The 24,176-nt window shown below is 48.9% G+C and overlaps 1 protein-coding gene across 1 annotated transcript in view; it reads right to left on the bottom strand.

Moving 5' to 3' along the window:
- Positions 1–4,357: 4,357 nt before the first annotated feature.
- Positions 4,358–24,176, bottom strand: part of LOC142592592 (chorion peroxidase-like) — a 154,084-nt gene continuing 134,265 nt past the window's right edge. Inside the window, exons 9-11 of the mRNA XM_075704126.1 lie at positions 19,733–19,847; positions 11,451–11,571; positions 4,358–4,519 (exon numbers count right to left, since the gene is read on the bottom strand). Coding sequence (XP_075560241.1) covers positions 11,487–11,571; positions 19,733–19,847 — 200 coding nt within the window. The 3' untranslated portion in view covers positions 4,358–4,519; positions 11,451–11,486. The remainder of the gene's footprint in view (positions 4,520–11,450; positions 11,572–19,732; positions 19,848–24,176) is intronic.

The following is a 24,176-nucleotide window of genomic DNA, read 5'->3' as shown; positions in this document are numbered from 1 at the left end:
GTCTGAGAACCACAATATGACTATTAGGCACACCGTGGCTGGGTAGAAGACTCCGGATTATTTTGGCTACGTGACATTCTTTAACGAGCACCCAATGAACGACACACGTGTTTTGCATTTCGCCCTAATTGGGATGCCGCCGTGGCCGGGTTTTGAACCTACTTTCCGGGCTTAGCAGCGCTACACCAAAGCCACTATGTCGCCACGGCGGGTGTTGCAATGGTATGTCGACAATGGTATGACGACGTTGCAATGACGACAAATGCATGACGATGACAGCGCAATAATGATGGTATGATAGACAGTAGATGACCACAATGAAAGGACATTGACGCAAAGAAGTCAGTGGCAAGGCGATGGACCGCTGAAGACGGAATGACGATGGCGGTATCACGAGGACGACTCCAAGAACCCGGCATGAGGACAACGATACAGCAACACAGTGACAGCGAGATGGCGAAGAAAGCAGAAGTATGCGATGACATGACAATGAGAGAATGACCACGATAGCGTGAAGGCGGTGCAATGACGACGACGATGGCGCGAATAGGACGGCAACATGACAAATATGTGATGACGCTAGAATGATGACGGCTGTGTGAACGACGGCACGACAACGACGGAATAAATACAACATGAGACCGATTCTTGCTGAGGCGGCTCACCCAACGCATTGTTCTGCGCCTAGATCACCTTCTCAAGGTACAAGCCATGGACTTGACGACAATGGAAGCTATATGACAGAAAAAGGACAATAGAACAACCATCACGGCATTACATCCCGAAAATGATCTCAAGTAGGGGTAAACGATAGGAGTGCACTACTGTGTATGAGCTATTCAGCACGACAGCAGCCAGCCAGCAGTTACAGCCAGTAGTAGCAGCAGTAGCAGCTGTAGGGGGAAGGTCAAAGGAAGAGGCAAAGGAAGCTTCGATTTAAGAATGACTGCTTATTGATTTTTGTATACGTCCACGTTGCGCATTAAAACACCGTTCATGAGTTTACGTGACATTGCAACAGACAAAGACAGATGCAGGTGACATACAATCTAAGAGATTCGAGTTTTTTCGCTCTGACATAGGAAGTCGGGATCGGAGAGTTTTAGGAAGTGTTTCATCTTAACTTGCCTAACAACACCCAAATCCCCTGAGAAATAGACGAGAAGATCGTCATCACCCCCTTACCTCGCAACGTTCATCCCGTGCTAAAGCAAGTCCACAAGCATAAGATCGAAGCAAGCTTCTTGCTTGCAAAAGCCTTGCCGAGACGGCAAGGCTTTTGCGGTTTCCCTAGTGGGCGCGCTGGGCAAAGCCAAGATGATGATGATTTTGGATTTTTATGGCGCAGCAGCCGTGCAGGCTATAATGCGCCAATGGGCAAAATCATCAACTGCGCCTCGATCCGGACGACGGACCCCGAGGTAACCGAGCAAGTTGCCATTGCACTCGCCATGCAAGACCGTCAGAGAGACAGAGTGCATTGCGATTCGAAATCGGCCGTCAGGACTTTCCAGAAAGGCCGGATAGCCCGTCAGGTAGTTCAAATTCTGAAAGGCCCACGATCGGGCAGGCAGGATAGACCTATCGGTCCCATCATGGTATTAGCCAGGTGCGAGTTTTATCGCGTTTTGCTGTGCTCAACAAAAGTTTATTCACTCACTCACTCACTCACTCACTCACTCACTCACTCACTCACTCACTCACTCACTCACTCACTCACTCACTCACTCACTCACTCACTCACTCACTCACTCACTCACTCACTCACTAACTCATGTATTTTCCTTGCCTTTTTTCGCTTCTGCAGGATGCATATACGCATGGTATTTTCTATCTATCTATCTATCTATCTATCTATCTATCTATCTATCTATCTATCTATCTATCTATCTATCTATCTATCTATCTATCTATCTATCTATCTATCTATCTATCTATCTATCTATCCAACCTCTCACGCCAGCCCAGTGGTCCAAGTTGTCTACCCCTTTGGGCCTCTAAGTCCTGGTCATGATGCCGTCGTTGTTTCATTGTCATTGAATCTTCTTAAGCTTACCCTCGTCATGCCGTCGTTGTCACGCCTTCCACGTCAACCTAGTGGGGCAAAGTTGTCTAATAGCTTGGGTCACTAGGTACGGGCTCGTGGTCGTGATACCGTCGTCATCGTTGCACCACTGTCATTCTAGCTTTGCTATCCGACACTCGTCATTCCGTCGTCGTCTCGCCAGCGTCATCGTACAGTTGTTATGCATTCGTTGTCACACCGTCACCGTGATGCCGTGGTGGTTGTTCAATCGACGTCACTGCAGCTTCGTGATCTGAATTTCGAAATGCTATCGACGTCGCGCCTTCTGCTCCGACTCAATTGACCAAGTTGTGTAATAGCTTGGGCCACTAGGCATGTGTTTGGGTCGTGACCTGCATCGTCCTCAATGCAGTTTTGTCATCTGACTCTCGTCATGCCGCCGTCATCACGCTATGTCGACCTCGCGCTATCGCTTTATCGTTGTCATCACCTCAATAACGACATCTCATGGTCGTGATGCCGTCGCCGTCATACCACCTTTACCGTTTCATCGACGCCAGTCTTTCTTCGTGATTCTACTGCAATCGGGCTGTCGTCATGCAATTGTGATCATGCCCCGCTTGTCACGCTGCCGTCGCCACAGTCGATATCATGCCTCCACTGTGAGACCGTCGTCGTAATGACATCGTGCTCATGCCATCATTGTCACTCTATCTTCGTTATCCGACTCTTACTGTTCCCTCATAATCACGCCATAGTCGTCATTCTGGCTTTATGATGGAATCATCGTCGCGTTATTGTCATCATACATTCATCGTCATCCCATTCTTATCATTCCGTTGTCATGCCGTCGTTGTCACAGCATTATCATCAAACAGTCGTCTTCATGCATTCGTTGTCATACTGTCGTCGGAGTGCGGTCGCTGTCGTTCCATCGTCGTCACTGTAACTTCGACATACGACTCTCGCCATGCCGCCTTCGTCATGCTGTCGTTTCTTTATGTTAATCATTTGGGTATTGCCATCATGTTATCGTCGACATACCACGTTCTTCAATCCATCGGCTTCATTTCTTGTCCGTCATGCAATCGTATTTACGCTATCGTCATTCAGTCATGATTATGCCGCCGTTGTCATGCCATCGTCGTCATTGCGTCGTCGTCACATAAACGCTATGATGCATCCGTTGTGATACTGTCGTCGTCATACCGTCTTGGTCGTGTCATCGTCGTCATTCACGTTTCTTCATACGGTTGTCGTCACACAATCGTCGTGACGCCATCGTCGTCATACGCCTTTGTCGCTCCATCGATGTCATTCCTCATTCCATCGTCACTGTACTGGCGTCTAACAGTCGTCTTACACTTCAACAGCCATCATAGTTAGATCTGCGTATGTTTTAGTGGCTATGCGTGGGAGTGTCTGGAGTCACGAGCAAAAGTTCGAAGGCCCCGATTTCTTATTCAGTTTTATTTCGAGCCTGGGCATGTCGGGTGATATCAAATGGTACAGCCTACATGCGTTTGACCAAAGAAATACATTGAAACAATTACACGCTACACCTTTGTGCTAAAAGAAATTAGATTTTTTTTGCTGATGCCATGATCTCTTTCTGCAACAAAGAAAGAAATAAACTTCAAACTTCAACTTAAAGTGCACTGCTGAGTGTACATGTGTGTGTGTTATTCATATCACAAAGATCAAGGCGACAGGCGCCTGGTCTAGGCAAACTGGTCGGCTTGCTTATAAATATAATCGCACCTGTCGGTTGGGGAATTTGCACGATTCCAGGGGCACTAAAGTGATGACAATTAGAAGTGCACAGTGAGACGGATAACTAACTTGAGCATTACTCCTGTCAGCATTTTTTTGGTGCTTTGACTGGTATTGGTTGGTCATGCCTACGGGAGCATGACACTGGAGCTCCATAGCGCAGTCGTTGACTCCACGCTGTGCAATATGTGCCATCTTTTTATCAATGTGACCATTCTGCCTTTTTTTATTACATTAGACAAGTTACCTAGTGGAGTGTTGAGTCATCGACGAGGGGCCACTGATGAAAATTCTGTGGCCCGCAAACGAACGCAGAAGCCTGAATGGTTTTGTGGCGCCGGACGTACAGACAGTTGCGGGGACGTAAAATAAATAAATAAAATTGAAAGAACACATTCTAGTTTGCTGAGACTCATGAAAGTGAGAGAGATAAGAAAAATAGAGGGAAGAAAAGCAAGTTAACACGTGTAAGTAGAACTTGGCTACCCTGTGTGGCGCGAAAGCGAGTGAAGGAGGCTTTTCAAAGACTGCGTTTTTTCTCAGACTAAGCTGTCGGCTTTATTCTCAATTGCTTCGGCTTCCCGACGTGACTGAGCGGCTACAGCTTGCTTTGCGTGCTGTCACAGCGCCAATTGGCTGCGTCGCTCGAGGTTGCACCTTGTGTCCAGCGCCGACGCCCGACTTGCCTCGACGGCTGCGGTGGAGGCAGAGGCGATGTGCCTGCAATAAGGGAAATTTCTATTATTTCGTTGTAATTGTCTTGCTCGTGCTTTCTGTTATTGCCACATTATGCCCCGTTTCTTCTACATTTATTTCCTCCTTTTTTTTCATAAATTGTTGTATACTCACGTGAGAACGATCGAGTAGCCGACATCATGTGTTGGTGCCGCTATCTTCCAATTTACTAATTTTAGTAATAATCATAATTATAAAAATCTACAATGAGAGAAAGTGAGAGACAGAGAGAACAACTTTATTGTTTGCCCGGGATGGAGTCAAGGGAAGGGGAAGAGGTGGGAGATCCTCTTCCGTCTTCTTCCGTCTTTAGGCGGCAGCCAGGAGCCCTTGGGCCCCGTCGGCGTCTTCAGCCGACGGGGCCCAATCCCGACAAATCGGACTTGCACTTCCGGATCGGAGCTGAGCAGCGCGGTCTCCCACTGCTCCGCAGACCTGATTTCTAAAGAAGAGCGATCTTTCTGTTGGACGTGTCTACGTTTGAGGGGGCACGACCAAACCAGGTGCTGAAGGTCTGCCCTGCCTTTGCAGATTTTGCATTTGGCTGCAGACAGCCCTGGGTAACAGCGGCTGTAGGCTACAGGGTTAGGGAAGGTGTTGGTCCGGAGCAAACGCCGTGCCACCGATTGACACTTAGTTAAAGTTCTTTGTGCTGCAGGATGCTTGGCCCTCACATGCTTATAATGATAAAGGATGTCCCCATAGGATAACAGCCTGTCCCGTCCCGACCGGCGAAACGAGTGAGCGTCAGCGGTGGAAAGGTCGGCGTCGACTCCATTGGTTAGACCTTCAGCCGTGTCGTGCGCGCTCTCGTTCCCCGGGAGGGCGGAGTGGGCCGGCGCCCAGACGATTTGGAGCCCCCTGACTCGGTTGCCACAAAAACCGGTCAGCAGAATGTTCAGTGCTTCGGACGACACCCGCCCCCTTGCAAAACTTAGGATGGCCGACTTGGAGTCGCTCACAATGAATTTGTATTTGGAAGATGCCGTCATTTCCAGGGCAATGGCCACCTACTCCTCAAATTCTGGCGACGTCGTGAGGATCGTGCCTGACGTGATTGAATCACCCTGTTGACTTACTATTGCTATGAACATAGCAATAGCAATGACGTTGCGATCGCGTGAGTAATGACAATAGTTATGACGTCGCGATCGTCATAATGAGCGGCGTTCACGTAGGCCCCGTCCTCAGACGTCTCGAATCTTTTCTGCATTGTCTGTGCTCTTGTCCGTCTCCGTGCCGCGTTATATACTAGGTGCGTGGAACGTAAATGTTTGCCCTGATCTCCGCCGGGATGTCCAATTTGGCTCCGGATCGGGATTCGTGATTAATGTTCAGGGATTGTAAAATGTGTCGCCCTGTCCGGCTCTTGGATAGCCTTTCCAGTTGAGCGGTCTTCTGAGCTTCCATCAGCTCGCTTAGGATATTGTGCAGCCCAAGTGCTTTGAATCGTTCATTCGAGGCTGTGACGGGTATGCCTAGTGCCTGCTTGAAGGCCTTCCTGATCACGTCATTTATTTTGTTCCTTTCGTCTCTCCTGAGATTCAGGAACGGGCCGACTGAGACCACGCGGCTCAGGAGCCTGAACTAGTCTAATAAGGTGACCCTCTTTCAAGCCGTGGTGCCGGTTGGCTGTCCGCGAGATGGGATGGGTAGTCTGATGTACGCACTTTTCGAGTGCCCTTATGGTTTCGGTGCTGATCCTGATGCTGGGTACTATGAGCGGCCTCCCGCAGGTGTAGAGTTGGATTGGTGGCGTTATATTTGCCGACTGGCATCCCTTCCGGGCTGGTTAATAGAGCAGGAGCTCTGATTTTTGCGGAGAGCAACCCAAGCCTCTCGGCTTGACGTACGCCTCCACCGCGTCTATGCCTCTCTGCAGGACTTCTTGTATGTGTCCGTCGCTTCCCTCCGCCACCCCGAGGGTAACGTCGTCCGCAGAGACACTATAATGCAGGCCCTCTATGTTTCCTAATATTTCAGGGAGACCGAGTATGGCGACGTTGAAGAGGAAGGGCGAAAGGACCAAGCCTTGCGGCGTGCCCCTGCTCCCCAACTACAACTCCGCTGACTCAACCCCTCCGATCGTTAGGACAGCCGCGCGGTTCCGTTAAAAATGCTTTCACGTAGCCGTAGGTTCGGAAAACCTAGGAAACCTAGGCGTGGGAGAAAGCGAACAATTTCTTGCGTGTTGCTGGAAGCAAAATAAACTTGCACATGTTATACAGTTTCTCTGCGTATCATTTGATATAGAGACGTTTCAACAAAGAACTTCTAACTTGTTATCCCTGTTAATTTTGTGCTCGAACCTTTCAGGCGAAACTGCCGTAACTTATTTTAAGCGATTGCCTTTTCTTTGCTCTTTCATCCATTTCCTCTGTCGATGGTTGGGCTTGCACCGCTGATAAAAAAGCGCCGACGCCAATGGTGCGTGCACTGGCACTACTCAGTGGCGGGCCGCGTTCGTTAGCAACTATTAGAGTTCTGTCGACACGCGCATGTTGTCCGTCTACATAATACCGTTACAGTTGCGCTGGCTAAGGGCTCTGTTCTTCGCGGAATGATGCAATCAAACAACAGACACTGTACCTAAATGTCCTCACCGCAAGAAATATAGGGTCGTCATGTGCACCATCCCTTTAATGAAGCGAACAGCTTTCGTGAAGAGTTGGGCTATTCTCTTGCATTGACAATAGTCGTCGATGCTTTCTGCGTAATTATCTCCCACGTCATAATTACGCCCACACAAGGTTAAAATTTGCAGTGAGGACACCGATAAATAAATCTTTCCTGAATTGGCTGCTCTGTTAAGCTTCATATTGTCCGCTCTTCGAGTCGGAAAGCGAAGGAACATGGAAGTTGTATAATACGGATAAGGTGCTTCCCCGAGACTAGAAGACGCTGCAGAATGCCGCTCCAATCGTGCGATAAACAAGCAAGCGTGTCGCCACTGAGTGTTTTCATATGTAGCTCTTCTGGAAGCTCGCCATGTGAAGAAACCAAGGTCTGCAAGATATTACATTATTTTTGTTGCTGCGCTCTTGCACATTGCTTCGAGCCTGCTGGCGAGCACACCTGAAGAAACACATGCACTGTGTTATTTATTCGCTGGAATGTTCAATCAAGCGCCGGAATATTTACTTCTTTTATTTATTTATAAAATTCTCCAGGCCTTACTAAGGGCTCTTGCAGGGGTAACAGTTATAAGTTAGGGAAATTATGCAACAAGTATACAAAGCAAAACAAATACAGCAATATCAATAAAGCAACAAAAATATCGAGTACAAAAGCCAATTAGAGCAATTATATGAAAAATTAGACGAAAAAAAATCAAGTACGATGTAAACCAAGTAGTGCCGCAAAAGGCCAGCAAAACTTCTAGATTACAGCAAAGTCAAAGAAAAATACACTCGCTTAAAAAAAACATGCATAGAACGCACCGACGTAGGAGGAAATACTACAATGTCCTAAACAACCGGGTATTCGATCGATTCTGTGCTCAGTAGTGGCGTCAATTGGAAAAGGTCGAATTCGTTTACCGCGAGTAAAAAGAAGACAAACTTGAAGGCGTTTGTTATGGTTTTGAACGAAGAAACTAACGACAAATGACGTATGACGACTACTAATTCCGGGACACTCGGGGAAATGTGGGGAAATTTCGCCAAGAAAGTTTCACTAAGAGTAACGACCGTACGCAAGTGTTGATTAATGACGATGATGATTTCTAATTGCATTTACTTCAAACTGAAGCGCGATAAATACTCACCATATATGGCCTCCTTGAGCTAATCATGGTTTTCTATGGTGTATCAGTTTGTCTATATCTCAACTATCTTCTTTCTCTTTTTTAAAAATAATATCCCTGTGCCCTGTAACGTAAAACTATTCCAATCTGTTTTATTCTAATCTCCTGACGTCAGATTTACGTAACTACCGACGCAAGCATCGGGCGGTAACACGCAGCGTTGTTTGAAAAGCCCAATCAAACGCGCTCCTCGTTTATAGGAGGTCACTTTCTTTTGCTTTCAAAGCAAATACCATTCGCTACATTGGGCCGTATTTGTTATCTCATCGGCTGAGAAGAGGCTAGGAGCACGCCCAAATGGAGAGAGATTCGATGGGGCCCAGCCGGCACAGTGAGCATGCGCAGATGAATTTTGTGTCTTCTTTCTTTTTTCGCCTCAGTGCTCCCTTCAGTTGATAGTCGGCGTTCGTGTTGTCCACTTCTCTACTCTTGTGTCCTGTCTGCACGCCTCACTTCTTTTTTGCATAATAAATCCTTACCAACTAGCTCAGCTTTCTGTCGTTCTAAAAATAGATAGCCGGATGTGGAGGGTGGTGCCGGCCTCTGCGATTGGTACGCTTTCCCTTACCTAGCTTGCGGTGGCTGGTTGAAAATCGCGGCGGCGTGCAACGGAAGGTTAACAATGCCGCTAAAACGAGTCCTCAGCAAAGTAGAGTTGGCAAAGCGATGTCGTATATGTGCCGAAAGGTCTCGATAACGTTGTAGAGCCAAGCAAAAAAAGTTGGTATACGCAAATAAATCCATGCTCCCCGGTAGCTCCGAGAAGCCAGTGCCTACTTTTATATTCCTTTTGTAACGGGGCAGTCTCTGCGGCTATTCAGAAAACTTTCAGTTTTGTTCGGCATACTAATGCGTCTTTAATGCGTAGACGTCACTTTGATGCGTTGAGTTTTCGTTGTTTTCTGACGTCGCGTGACAGACAGGTAAAGTAGGCGTAGCCGAAAAACGTTTGACCAATAGCAATTGGTCGAACGACGTTTATTTCGGTAATGGCTGAAAAGGCGTTCAATCAGAAATTATTAGTTTTCTTTCGTTCGGTCTAATCATGCATAATCAGTGTGCACATATGATATCATATGGGGCGTTTTTGCAGTTTTCGTGACGTCGCGTGACAGAGAGGTGCAGTGGGTGATGACTAAAGCTTTTTCACCAATTGTCGAGGGCTGATTGCAGGATTGGATGAGGAAACCTTGAAATAGCTTTACGCGGTAGCGCCCCCTATCTTGTACAGTTACCTACGCCTGCAACGAGCGCAGCTCCATCAATTTCTTCACTATTTTATGTTTTTTCTTCGTCAGTACTCTAAACGATTCCTGCTTATCTCAAACGCTGACCATTTCATGTTCATACCGCCTTTGAGAACCAGTGCATCTGGAAATTGGGCGATCCCTTCTGTTCTTGCGGTGTGAGTACCTATTTAAAATGCGCCGAGTAGACCCCTGATTCTATCTGCATACGTAAATAGACAACTAGCACCCAATAGCGGCTGCGAGTGTAAACAGGCAAATTAAAAGCTCCGTTTTCAGCCAATAATTTATTACATGAGCCATTTTTTAAAATCTTTAGAAGAACATAGATTGCACATGCTCTGCCCCATATCTCAAATGAGAGGTACAACACTTTGTAGCCTAGAACATGTTCTGAATTACGTCTGAAGTTTGAGGCACGTGAGTAAAAAATTAAAGTGGAAATACGGAGGCAATTTTACGCACGCAAACGCAATTCGCGAAGACATTATGACGTGGAAAAGAATACTCCAGGGTTTTAGCAACTCCAAAGACTCGCTTGTTAGCTCGTCGAAACCGCGTGTCTTGAAATGACCAAAAATCTGCTATGAAATTGCTATCTTCATTACAGTGTCAGGAAATAAACCGCAATATGGTATAAAAATTTGGAGGACGCTTAAGCTTAGCCTTTAAGAATGGAACACGATAGGGTTCAAAGATCCCTGACTGCTTCAAACTGCCGCTTCCCGGCAACTGCAGCTTGTGTAACCGTAATGTTTACCAGGAAACGCTCGTGGCGGACGCTATGTACCAAGGCGGGCTTTCTGGTAGAAGCACATCCTCTTGCGTGGGCCGCGATACAGCGGAGGCGCGCGCCATCTGGAAGTGTTTCAAGGGAACGGGCGCGCCGCTCCGTGGCCTCCGAGATATTAGCGCGCCGGCGCGCGCAAACGGCGAACGCCGTAGCCGGTCTATGATTGGTAGAAACGCTGGAAAAGGGGTTTTTCTGAGCTTTTGTGCCACAGGATTATCTTTTCTCCTACATTCAGCTTCTCCTATATTACAGTCCAACGCTATCATATCTGTAGGTTGTGTGTAAGTCGTACTTTCCGATTTTTCTATGTATTTTAGCTTGAGAAATTCAATTATTTCAGTAGCTTCCTCGCGCCAAATGGAGGGCCTGGGTTTGGGTGGTTCGAAAATCCTTTTGCTGAAACGATGTCCGACGCTGGACGCCGACGCCAGATATTCTGCGACCCGGGGCCCTTAACACTCTCGCGTTAATATAGCGGCGAGCAACGATCGCTTAGTATAGTCGTGGAGAGGACTTTCCACGAACAGATATCAAACTCTGGGGCAAAATGAACGTGAGGTCGCTGGTTGCATTTCGGTTCCCGGTACGTATATTTTTTCTTCTTTCACTTTGTTCAGATTATTGACTAATTAATACAAGAGACGCGCAAACTAACACACGTACACTGGCGAAGTCTAGGCAAGACGAGCGCCTTCGTGCGAGTGTGCGTGTTTACTTGCGAAACTCTTCTAATGGGCGTCTCCTACTAGCCGAAGGAGAAGTACTGCAATAAGATTAATGACTGACTCTATACATGGTGCTATACGTCACTGTTTGCGCAATCGAGGTAATTCGGAATATCAAAGATCACCGGGCGCCGCCTGGTATTGGAGCGGCCGCTGTGTGCAACTTTACTAAAGCTTCCCGACGCTCTAACAACTTAATGACTTTCAGCAATAATTCCAGCTCGAGAGCGAGTGGCAGAGACGGTGATCGGGGGCAGCGTTGCAGAAATCCATCAAAAGTCGTGCAACCCGATATGCCCGCCTGCCATGCAATCGCATCTCTGTGCTTTAGCTTTACAACACTTACCGCTGCGGGCGACAGCCGATGGACGCAGAGCCCGGACTAGTGGTCCCAGCCCATGGCGGCCGCCCTCGTCCAGTACCTCAGATCCGTATCCGGTAGATGGTCGCAAGGGGTCAGCGGGTTCCTGCACGCATAACCATCTGTGGTCACTTATGTGGCATAGCCAGGAGGAGAAATGAAGAGAGGGGGCAGGTTCGCTGTCGTGATATGCTCTCCGAAATGTCAGTTCTTACTGTGATAATGATGAAAAATTGCTAAAGAGAGAGAAACAGAAGAACTTATATAGACTTATATATAGGTCCTTAACACCGAATCTGCACCGTTTGCGCCCTGGTCAAGGACTCGAAACAAAATAATAAGAGGCGTTAAAAGCACCCCGAGGTCAACAATAATATGTAATATATTTACTCGGGCAAGGCCCGCACTCCCACTTTAGAGTGCGAACGTTTGGCAAAAAAGAGTTTCACTAAGGCGTAACGCGCAAACTCATGTTGTTTGGATCTGACTGCTGGTACGATCTGTTGGGAACTCGGCGCTGACGCCCGTGGTTGTACCTGGGTCGCAAGCCCCAAGGGTAGCGTTGGCCTGGCGGCCTGGGGTACAACTGGAAGCATCCGAAGGTCCCGGCAAAGCATGAGTCGACTGGTAACAACGAAACAACTTGTTTATTTTAACATCGCAAAGAGTTGGCGGTCAGGTTTGACCGTAGTAGAGAGACGGGAGAGCACTTCACTCAACAGAAGAAATCGGAGCCCTCCTTTTGGCGTCCGGGGGCAGCTGTTTTTATACTCTCGCAGTTGAGGGCAAGAAGGAACCCCTCAAAAGACGAGCACGTGAATGTACAATGGGCTAATGGTGACGCACACTGTCGTAGCGATGCCGTAGCACCATGTCGAGCACGATCTCGTAGCACCCTGTCGTGGCGCTGCCGGTCGGACACAATGACTGTAATGAGAGGATGGTCCCTGCTTTGGCATCGCCTGTTTCGGGCACAATGACTGGAACGAGATCCCTGCTTTGGCATCGCCTGTTTCGGGCACAATGACTGGAATGAGATCCCTGCTTTGGCATCGCCTGTTTCGGGCACAATGACTGGAATGCGAGGATGATCCCTAGGCGGTCGCATCGCCGCAGTCGCGCCTGGAAACACCTGGCGATGAGTGTTGCGGCGACGACGATCGGGCCAAAATGTCTGCCGCCCCGCCGCAGTCGCGCCGGCAAAACCACGTGTCGCAGGCGAAACGCAACAGACCGCCCCGCCGGGGGAAGGAGATCCCGATGGACAGGGGACTGCATCCGCTGTCCGGAGGGATGTCGCTCGTTGATGCTCATAACCGAAGTCGGGCGTCCCTCGACGTTTCTTGAGCGCAGCGCACAGAGAAGGCCTCGTTCTCTCGTTCAGGTTCGCACGGGACACTGCAAAGTGACTTCGGGAGAGTTCACATTTTTGTTCTCGTTCCCGGCAAGCGTTAGAACTACGCTGAAACTCAACCACTCAGTCAGCAAGCACGGCACAACCCTCACTAAACCCTGCCAGGCTCTTTCCCCTTTTTATACCACTGCCTAGTTCCTTACAGTAGTCTAGCATCACTCAGAACGCGTCCACAAATTGAAAAATTGCACTAGAAAGCATATCATCACTTTGAAACACTAAACAAAAGCAATATGTTAAAAAAAAAATCCTGCCTCAGGAAGAAAAACATCAGTAACCAACAATTTTGAGGCTGATTCCTACGTTAGGGGCTTCGACTTAAGCCATCGGCGTTACCGTTGAGACTCCCCTTTTTGTAACGCACCTCAAAGGAATATTGTTGTAAAGCGAGGCTCCAGCGCAGGAGGCGGCCATTTTTGGGAGAGATGGTCTGCAGCCATTGGAGAGGGCAGTGATCCGTCTCAATGATAAACCTCGAGCCGGCTAGATAGCATGACAATTTCTGAACGGCCCACACGAGACACGCACACTCTTTCTCGGTGGCGCTATACGCCTGCTCACGACTGGTCAGCTTACGACTAGCATACAGGACGGGGTGTTCTACTTCTCCATTTTCCCGTTGGCACAGTACAACGCCCATGCCTCGCTCACTAGCATCGCACTGAACAATGAACCCTTTTGTATAGTCTGGCGATCGTAGCACAGGCTGGCTTGTTAGGGCACTCTTTAGGGCGCTAAAAGCTCTTTCCTTTGTCTCGTCCCAGACGACTGTTTGAGGCTCTGTTTTTCTTAGAGCATCCGTCAGGGGAGCCGCGATATCAGAGTACCTAGGGATGTACCTCTGATAGTAGCCGGCGACACCCAAGAACGACCGAATATCGGTCTTGGTGCGCGGTTGCGGAAAGTCTCGCACAGCGGCCACTTTTATTTCAGAGGGGCGGCGACGACCCTGACCAATCACGTGACCGAGGTAGACAACCTCGGCCTGTGCTAACTGGCACTTAGGAGCCCTGACTGTCAAGCCCGCTTCGCGCAGGCGGGTTAGCACTGCCCGCAAGTGTGTCATATGCTCAGACCAGGATGCGGAGAATATCGCTACGTCGTCTAGATACGGTAAAGCGAATTCTTGCTGTCCCCGCAATACTTTATCCATGAGGCTTGAAAAACAGTATGGCGCGTTCTTCAAACCAAAACTCAACACTTTAGGACGGAATGTTCCCATTGGTGAAATGAACGCCGCATACCTACTAGCCTCTTCTGTAAGTGGAACCTGCCAATAACCCCTGACAAGATCTAGGGTGGAAATAAACTGAGCGCTACTAACTTTCTCAAGGCGCTCCTCGATGTTAGGGATCGGATAAATTTGATCCTTAGTGATGGAATTAAGCCTGCGGTAGTCGACGCAAGGACGAGGTTCCTTGCCCGGTACCTCAACTAAAATCAAAGGGGAGGTATAATCACTCTCACCTGCCTCAATAACACCGAGCTGTAGCATTTTCTTTACCTCAGCCTCCATAATATCGCTCTGGCGGGGTGACACCCGATACGCCTTGGATCGTACTGGCTCTGTGGAGGTAAGTTCTATATCATGAGTAAGTACAGAAGTCCTACCAGGCCTCTCAGAGAACAGACCTTGAAACTCTTGTAATAGCTGGTGTAGTTCGGTTTTCTGCTCGGGCGACAGCGGTGCTTTACTGATAAGGTCACTAATGACTTGACCGGTGTCTTCCCTGTTCGTCACTGAGCCTAGTCCCGGAAGCTCGACTGGAAGCTCTTCAGGAACGTTTATCATCATGCACACCACTGCTTCCCGTTGTCTATAAGGTTTGAGCAGATTACAGTGGTAAACTTGCTGTGCTTTCCGCTTTCCTGGCAGACTTACCACGTAGTTAACGTCCGACAGTTTCTGAACAATTCGTGCTGGGCCCTCCCACTGCACGTCTAGTTTGTTGTTTAGCGATGTGCGCAATATCATGACCTCATCGCCAACCTCAAAACGACGGGCCCTGGCTGTCCGATCATAATAAACCTTGGCCCTCTGCTGGGCCTTTGTCATTGCTTCACCTGACAACTCCTGTGCCCTTCTTAAGCGTTCGAGGAGCTTAAGTACGTACTCCACCACGACTGGGTCGTCGCCCCTACCTTCCCATGATTCTCGAAGCATGCGAAGCGGAGATCGAAGCGAGCGACCGTACACCAGTTCAGCTGGCGAAAACCCCGTAGCCGCATGCGGCGCGGTCCTTAAAGCAAACATCACCCCAGGCAGACACAGCTCCCAGTCAGTTCGATGTTCAAAACACAACGCTCTCAACACGCGCTTCATGACGGAGTGGAGCTTCTCAACGGAATTCGACTGTGGGTGGTACACTGAGCTGTGTAACAGCTTTACCCCACACCTTTCGAGAAAAGTTGTCGTCAAAGCGCTAGTAAACACTGTGCCCTGATCTGATTGGATTTCCGCAGGGAAACCAACTCGCGCAAATATGGACGGTAGTGCATTAACTATCTCAACTGAGCTGAGTTCTTTAAGCGGCACTGCTTCAGGGAACTTTGTCGCTGGGCAGATCACAGTCAAAATGTGTCTGTACCCCGTGGCTGTTACCGGCAGAGGTCCCACAGTATCAATAACGAGCCGTCTAAAAGGCTCCGTAATGATAGGTACCAATTTCAACGGCGCCCTCGATTTGTCCCCTGGTTTGCCCACCCGCTGACAAGTGTCACATGTCCTCACGAAATGGTCTGCGTCCCGAAAACACCCTGGCCAATAGTACTCTTGCAAGAGACGGTCCTTAGTTTTCTTAACTCCTAGGTGTCCGGACCACGAACCCCCATGCGACAAGCGCAACAGATCCTGACGATAGCATTGAGGCACGATCAGCTGATCGAACTCCACTCCTCTTCGGTCTAGATACTTCCGGTACAGGACTCCACCTCTTTCCACAAAACGCGCAGTTTTCCTGGCGATACCTTCTTTGACATTGCAGCGCACGTTTTCCAGGCTGCCATCCTTTTTTTGCTCGGCTATCAAAGCCGACCGGCTGACTTTTAGCAACCTATCAAGTCCGTCTGACGTAGGCGCGATGAGCAAATCGGTAGATAGCTCTTCTAACTTTGCCGAATCGGGATTTTCCTCTCCAGTATCTGGCGCCTTCAACGCTACAGACTCAATTTTATTCAGTTCGGGCGTGCTCTGAATATCAGCTTGCTGCGCCTCTGACCCTTTTTCGTTGTTTGATAACGTCGGCCCCGCAACTACCGCCTTTGCAGCGAGCTCCCGAACCTTCGATCTGGTTAAGGCCTGAACACTAGCTTCACCAAACAAAAGCCCCTTCTCGCGCAGGAGGTGATCGGACCTGTTTGAAAATAAGTACGGGTACTGGGGTGGCAGCATAGATGACACTGCCGCCTCTGTCTCAAGCGCTCCGAAAGGTCCTTCAATAAGCACCTTTGCTACGGGCAGACACACGCTATGAGCTTCCACGGCTTGCTTGATCCACGCGCACTCGCCCGTGAACATATGGGGTTCTACGTAAGACGGGTGAACTACATCCATCGTAGCTGCGGAATCGCGAAGCACTCGGCACTCTTTCCCGTTCACGAGGAGGTCTCGCATGTAAGGCTCGAGAAGCTTCATGTTCTCGTCAGTGCTGCCTATTGAAAAAAACACAACTTTTGGTGTTGTTTCCGGACACTGCGCCGAAAAGTGACCCGGCTTCTGGCACGTATAACAAACGCCCGCTCGCCTCATCTCGAACCGCTTTCTGCGTTTGGCTGCCGCCGTCTCTTTACGTCTGGTCGGACTGCTTTCACTCGCATCCGCACTACGCGTGTCCCCCTTTAATCTCATGGGCGTGAACTTCGGCCTCTCAAACTTCGAGCCAAATTCACCCTTTTGACCGTCCTTAGCTCCGCGAGCTCGACGCGTCACAAACTCCTCGGCTAGCTCAGCGGCTCTAGCCACCGTACTCACGTCTGGCCTATCCAAGACCCAGTATCGCACGTTCTCCGGTAACCGACTATAAAACTGTTCTAGCCCGAAACACTGCAGAACTTTATCGTGGTCACCAAACGCTTTCTCTTCTTTGAGCCACTCCTGCATGTTCGACATAAGCCTATACGCAAACTCTGTATATGACTCACTTTTGCCTTTCTCATTTTCCCGAAACTTCCGACGGAACGCCTCCGCAGACAGCCGGTACTTTTTTAGCAGACTCGATTTTACTTTGTCGAAATCCTCTGCTTCCTCTCTATCCAAGCGAGCGACTACGTCGGCCGCCTCGCCGGGTAACAAAGTGAGCAAGCGCTGTGGCCACGTTTCCCGAGAGAACCCCTGCTTCTCGCACGTTCGCTCAAAGTTAACCAGGAACAAACCAATGTCCTCTCCAAGCTTAAACGGCCGCATCAGGTCAGTCATTTTGAACAATACGCGTTCTCCTGCACCGTGTGCCTGACTTCCATTACGAGCGCGTTCCATCTCTACCTCAAGACGCTTCATTTCCAAAGCGTGTTGACGGTCACGCTCTTGTTGCTCTCGCTCTTTCTGTTCTTTACGTTCACGCTCTTCTTTTTCTTTTGCAGCCTCCCTCTCTTCAATAGTCTCAAGGCATTCCGACAGCTCGTCATCCTCAGCCTCTAACTCAAGAATAGCCTTTAGCAGTTCTGGTTTTCTGAGTTTGTCTGAGACATCCAGACCCAACTCTCTTGCAAGCTCCAACAATTTCGGTTTGCGCAACGACTTCAAATCCATGGCTGCTCTGAATGCTGCTTTCTCTACTGCTTACTATTGTCTTGCCGCAAACTAACCCGGCAGCAACGACAACCACAATTACCAGCTCTGTTTCTGACACTAACAAAAGCCTGGCAAAGCTCAGAAGAAGAAAGTCCCGCACTCACCAAACCTCGCAGGCAGGAATTCCGCGCAGTCGTTCCGCTGCAGGCAACCAGTCGTCACACAGGGCTCGTTGCACTGCTCCCGGATCGTCGTTGAGCTGCTCAGCATACAGTCAACTGCATCTCTTTGCTGCTGGCCTCCGTTGTCGCGATCTCACCGCTGGCAGACAGTTGTTTGAAGTCGTAGGCGATCTCACCGCTGCCAACCAGATGTTTGGATCTGACTGCTGGTACGATCTGTTGGGAACTCGGCGCTGACGCCCGTGGTTGTACCTGGGTCGCAAGCCCCAAGGGTAGCGTTGGCCTGGCGGCCTGGGGTACAACTGGAAGCATCCGAAGGTCCCGGCAAAGCATGAGTCGACTGGTAACAACGAAACAACTTGTTTATTTTAACATCGCAAAGAGTTGGCGGTCAGGTTTGACCGTAGTAGAGAGACGGGAGAGCACTTCACTCAACAGAAGAAATCGGAGCCCTCCTTTTGGCGTCCGGGGGCAGCTGTTTTTATACTCTCGCAGTTGAGGGCAAGAAGGAACCCCTCAAAAGACGAGCACGTGAATGTACAATGGGCTAATGGTGACGCACACTGTCGTAGCGATGCCGTAGCACCATGTCGAGCACGATCTCGTAGCACCCTGTCGTGGCGCTGCCGGTCGGACACAATGACTGTAATGAGAGGATGGTCCCTGCTTTGGCATCGCCTGTTTCGGGCACAATGACTGGAACGAGATCCCTGCTTTGGCATCGCCTGTTTCGGGCACAATGACTGGAATGAGATCCCTGCTTTGGCATCGCCTGTTTCGGGCACAATGACTGGAATGCGAGGATGATCCCTAGGCGGTCGCATCGCCGCAGTCGCGCCTGGAAACACCTGGCGATGAGTGTTGCGGCGACGACGATCGGGCCAAAATGTCTGCCGCCCCGCCGCAGTCGCGCCGGCAAAACCACGTGTCGCAGGCGAAACGCAACAATGTGTTGATGAATTCCCGGAAGCCGCTACAAGGTGACAGTTTTCATAAAATTAGTCGGCGACTGTAAACGACATTATACTCGGCCGTCTTTGACTGCCTTTATTTGCATAGCAGTCGGAACGCAGTTCTAGGCTTCAGTGAGTAGCCATAAGCGTGATTCGCGTACGGCCTGTATCCGTCAAGAATTCAGGAAAAAAGTGCGGGCCTTACACGAGTAAATACGGTAGTTTGAAAATGCTGGCAATGCGCCACAGATGTCGCAAAAGCGGCAGACACGAGTTACAGTAACACAGAATGCACTCAGACAAACCGCGGCGGATTATCGTCACCGTTGTCGTTATCATCATCATCAGTAAGTTGATGTTCCGGAAAGAAAGGTAGCTATGAAGAACGATATCTACATATTCCTAAGTGTGGAACAGCAAAGGATGAAATGAAATGGGTCGAATTTTACGATAATTAAAACTACAGAACACTCCTGTTCGAATCCCAGATCAGGCTGACCGAGAAGCAGAGTTTTACCGATGAGGACTGTTCATGCGTAGCCTGTAGAAATTGCGCTGGAACTATTCATCATGTTTTATTAGCATTGCAGTGTCCATTCAGAGGTAGATGAGGACATAGTTACCAGTCCCCGAGTACTTACGTTTTAAGGATACCAAAAGAAGGCTGTGCCAACGTAATTGCGTAAAGTTATATAACAAATCAGAATGAAAAGTACGCAACTACTTTGGGGCAGCGAAATGCCTCCCGGTTTAATGGGTCGGCAGTACGGAAACGCTCGTATTCAAGGCGGAGAATACACGCACGAGGAAAGTAAAAGAAAAGAAACAATGAGCCTAATGACAACAGCCTCCACAGCGTTACAATGGGAACGCTCCAAAAGTCCGCGCATCCAGCTACCAGTCATCGCAGCGCTGTAGGCAGGGGCGGCCCAGACTGTCTACGCACTCGCCGACTGAACAGTGCTTGAAATGGTGAACGGGTCGCTTACGAGGCGGCGTCGGGCCTGAGCAGAGCGCGCCTTTGCACCACCATCCGGTGCGGCTCGTCCGCGTTGGCGCACAGCAGCTTGGCCAGGCTGAACTGCGACACCTGCAGCAGTTGCGCTGGAGCACGAGAAGCAAAACAGACCGCGTCACGTCATCTCTGTGTCTCGCGCTTGTGACCAGGAAGAGCGTTCTTCCCAATGCAAAACGCGTCGCATCCCCGTTTCACTCATTAAAGAAGGACGGGGAGGAGGAGGAAGCATTTGTTATGATAGAAAGCGCAGAAATCGGCCTGAATCAAAGTTTGGGCTAACTAAGGAGACTTAGATTAGGGCACCCAATGAGTGGGACGCAAACCGCCAGAAGTACTAAAAAAAGAAAACCGCAAGAAGAGGAAAAAAAAAAGAATATTAGAATATGCCGAGACACGTTCAGTGCTCACTTTATTCTATCTGAAGTGAAGCTTTAGTAAAACGTTTAATAGAATAGTTTACAGCTAACGGCGATGAGTACGATTTCGTTCACTTCCATGCAATGAGTAGTCGAGCACACACACATGACAAATACTGAATGGCTAAATAAAAACAAAGTAAATAAACGAAATAGTGAAATATAATTAACCATTCTATTATGAGCTCCCTGTGCTTTGAATGTATCTGTGAGCCGACACTACATCATCATGCTTAATGCAGAAAGCGTACGTAGTGGGACAAGCCCATTGTGTACGAATAGCTAAGATCAGAGAGGCAAGACAAGTTAAACAAAATAGAGTAAAGTAAATCAAAGAATCTGTTAAAAAGAATTCGTAAATTCATTAACAGATTGGTGTGCTCTAGAAAGGCGTGTGAGCCGACAATATATCTGCAGGTTTTATGTAGGAAGGTACCTTTTTTTTATTATTAAACTGGACAAGCGTGGTCCGCATACAGACAGACAGACAGACAAAGAACTTTAATTACAAGGTCCTGAGAAGCTTTGCCCTAGGGCAGAGCTGCGGGCCGCTCCCACGTGGGGACGGGTAGGCCGAGCCTAACCGCCGCATCGTGGGCTCTCTGGACAGCCCAGGTTTGACGTGAAAGGTCTGAGCTCTGGATGGCAGAGCTCCATTCGTCTTCTGTGATGCGATTGGGTCCCTGTAACGAGGGGCATCGCCAGAGCATGTGTGCGAGATTGCTAACAGCCCCACAGTCGGGGCAAGTAGAGCTAAAAGCCTCTGGAGTGATCGTGTGGAAAACGGCCAGGTTTGGATAGCACTTAATCTGAAGCATGCGTAAAGTGGACGCCAGAGGTCTAGCCAGTTTGCTGTGAGGGGGAGGATAACTCCTCCTACCCAGGTGATAGTGCGTAGTAATTTCGCTGAAAGTAGTGAGAGTGTCCCGAAACTCGAGGACCCCGGAGTCTGAGCTCGATCCTGCTCCCGCGCGGTGGGTTAGTGCGCGCGCTTGGGAGTGGGCAATGTCATTAAGATTGGGAAACGAATCAAGCTGGGGTTCGAGGTGAGCCGGAAACCACGTGATGGTGTGCGGAGAGATGATCTTGTTCTTGAGAATCTTGTGAGCATCCTCAGCGATGGATCTTGAAGCGAAAGCCCTGACCGCCGATCTCGAATCAGTGAAGATTTGTGATCTGCTGTTGTCTAGGAGTGCTATAGCAACTGCGACCTGCTCCGCTCTGGTTGGTGTTGAGCACTGCAGGGAAGCCGCATTCACTATCTGTCCGTTGTGGTCAACGAGGGCAATAGGGAAGTTAGAAGGTGGGCTCTTAGCGCCACGAAGAGTATATGGACCCCTGGTTCACTGGAAAACCCGACTCTCTTCGTAATTAATGTTTCACTACGTACCATTTTTACATAAAGCCTCGAAGGTATAAAATATATTCCTTGTATGCGGACCCTGTTTTGTCTTAAAACCTGTCTCTTGGGTGACTGCGGCTAGCTTCGCGATAATTACCAAATCTTTCAACCACCGTCATCGTATACTCTGGTGTCCCGGACACGCGGGGCTACAAGGCAATGAACAGGCTAACGCGTTAGTCCGAGAGTGTACCAACCGAGCAGCGGCGTGCTCTTCTAACCCAATCCACTCGCATTATCCCTCTCAAAATCCTATCAATTTAAATACCAAAGACATTCTTGCTCATCATCGCGGAGTCCTCAAAAAATAACCGCAGCCTCACCCCCAAGTTAGCGGAAAAAGGCTGCCGAATGGCATAAAATACAGACTGGGGTATTCCACCATCTAAAATTGCTAATTGCTATGTGTCCCACTCGCTATAGGGCCAACTGTCCTTGGTGCAGTAACATGCCAACCCTAATACATGTAACCTGGGAGTGTATTAAGCGCCCTCATAGGCCAAATAGCAATGACACAATGGAGCAGTGGGAGCCACAGCTCACACGTTCCGACTTGGCAGGACAAAAGTCCTTAACTAGCCCGGTCAGGCAGGCGGCAGAGACTAGTGGGGCCCTGGACTGGGGGGCTCCGACCACCCCTGCTTAATATCTCTTCCTGTCAAATAAAGTTTCTAAAGTTTCCGTCGGGTGAGCTAGCATGATTGCAGGGTTGAAATACAGGTGCAAGGAAGGCGGAAACAGCCCTCTTGTCTTCTCTTGCGTCTTCGGCTTGCTTATGCTGCTGGTGCAACCAATCTTTCCGCCTTGACAACCGCTTGTCGCTGGCAAGAGGGGTCGTAGCCTTGCAGCTCGCTGCCCCAATTAGCGGCCGCCTTTGCGGACCAACCTTGCATAAGTCAAGTTGTGGCCTTCAAGTTGCGAACTCGACAGAAATATTTCAGTATTTAATGAGCTGTTTAGTAAAAGGCAAGTAGTGCTTGTCAAGTGCATTTTTTCGTCGTTTTGGGAACTGCTGTAACAGAGCAGCACGAGGTGTGTCCGCTCATTATAGATCACCGGCTGTCGATTAAGAAAAATGGTAAGTGGCATTTCGCATATAGCGTATCTTGTCAAGCTTTTCGTCGCCTGACAGATTCGTAGTTTGGGCTCCACACAGCAATGAGGAATGCTTATGGGAGCATTTAGTGCTAGCAAATCACGATGTCGCGCCCTATATTTTTCCGCAATCTTAATTGCACCGTGTGTTTTCTGTTTACCAATGAGGAGAAAAGAAGCCGATAACTGTTGTCATAGATCGCTCTTATCGGCTACATCAGGTAACTTACTTGAAGACGTCCTTATTTGCCCACCACCAATGAAAACCTTCAGAAAGGTAATTAACAAACTTTCGACAACTAAATTTTGAGTTTTGAGTTTAGGGGACATGTCGGAATTTAAGAATGAAAGAAATTCCGGCTCTCGTAAACTCGCACCTGCTTATCGGAAATTCTTAGGTTAGGGATAGTTTTCGGATCTTCTTCCTTTAAATGTATTGTAAAATGTATTGGCTTTTAGATTAATATTTTCTGAAAAAACTTCCTCGCACAAATTGTAGAAAAAAAACTAATTGCAATGTCCACGCATTTGTTAGCAGATTTTGTAGACGAGTATATATAATCTGATGCTAGTCTCTGATTTTCTGCTAAGTGGATATTCTTTTATTATTACTCTCCGCCATTTATGGGGCTGCAGTGCGTGTGCCCTAAAGCAAGTAAAGGAAGCTGAACTAAGAACTGAATTAGCGTAAACTAACTAGCTATCTGAACATTGCATTTTACCCTGTCACCGATAATGCACCACTTCAAGGAGCTTACCTGAAGTGGTCGATGAGTGTTAAGTATTTCAGAGAATTTTCAAGAAAACCGTTCGCAATACACAACAAGTATGTGGCCTCTAACTTATTTAGAAGAATACTTGTGTCGGTCTCGGTCTGACTTAGCGGTTTAGAATAAAAAAGTCCACCTGCTATAAAGTCCGTCAGTATCCGCTCCGAAATTTCTGCGTAGCCATAGGCTGCGCCAGGCACGTACCCAAAGGGGGGTCCGCCTCCCCCCCCCCCGAAATTAAGACGCATACCCCCCCACCCTCCCCGCCCACGCCACCATTTCTCACACACATTCCTTAAGCGCCGCCATATCAATGTTGAGGCTTGACAGCTATTCGGCGGTCAACATGTTGCTGCCTTTCTCCCTCCTTTTGGATGGCGGCAGTTATCGGCGTCTCCTGGGATGTTATGGCCAGTTTCCTCATCAATTCGGTGCCCGCGCGATTAACTCGAGATGTATTTAGTTGTCACCGTCTATTCAAAGGTCACGCCCACCATTGTTGCTTTGCATATTCAACCTTTCTGGTTTAGACTGATCCAGAGGCCAGGAAAGGGATTCAGTTCGCGGTCAGCTGGTCTGTGTGCACGTGTAGTGAGTTGCGGCCAGAGAAAATACTAATTGCCTTTAACTTTTCTTTTTGTTCCATTATTTCCTCGAGTGACGGCTCGCCGCGACGCTGACAAATCTTCGGAACAATATGCCCGTGATATGGGTTAGATAAGCTGGAAAATA

The sequence above is a fragment of the Dermacentor variabilis genome, chromosome 9, assembly GCF_050947875.1.
Source record: "Dermacentor variabilis isolate Ectoservices chromosome 9, ASM5094787v1, whole genome shotgun sequence".
In the NCBI taxonomy this organism is placed as follows: domain Eukaryota; kingdom Metazoa; phylum Arthropoda; class Arachnida; order Ixodida; family Ixodidae; genus Dermacentor; species Dermacentor variabilis.
Note: the sequence above shows the minus strand (reverse complement) of the source record. Positions and strands in the feature narration are given on the sequence as shown.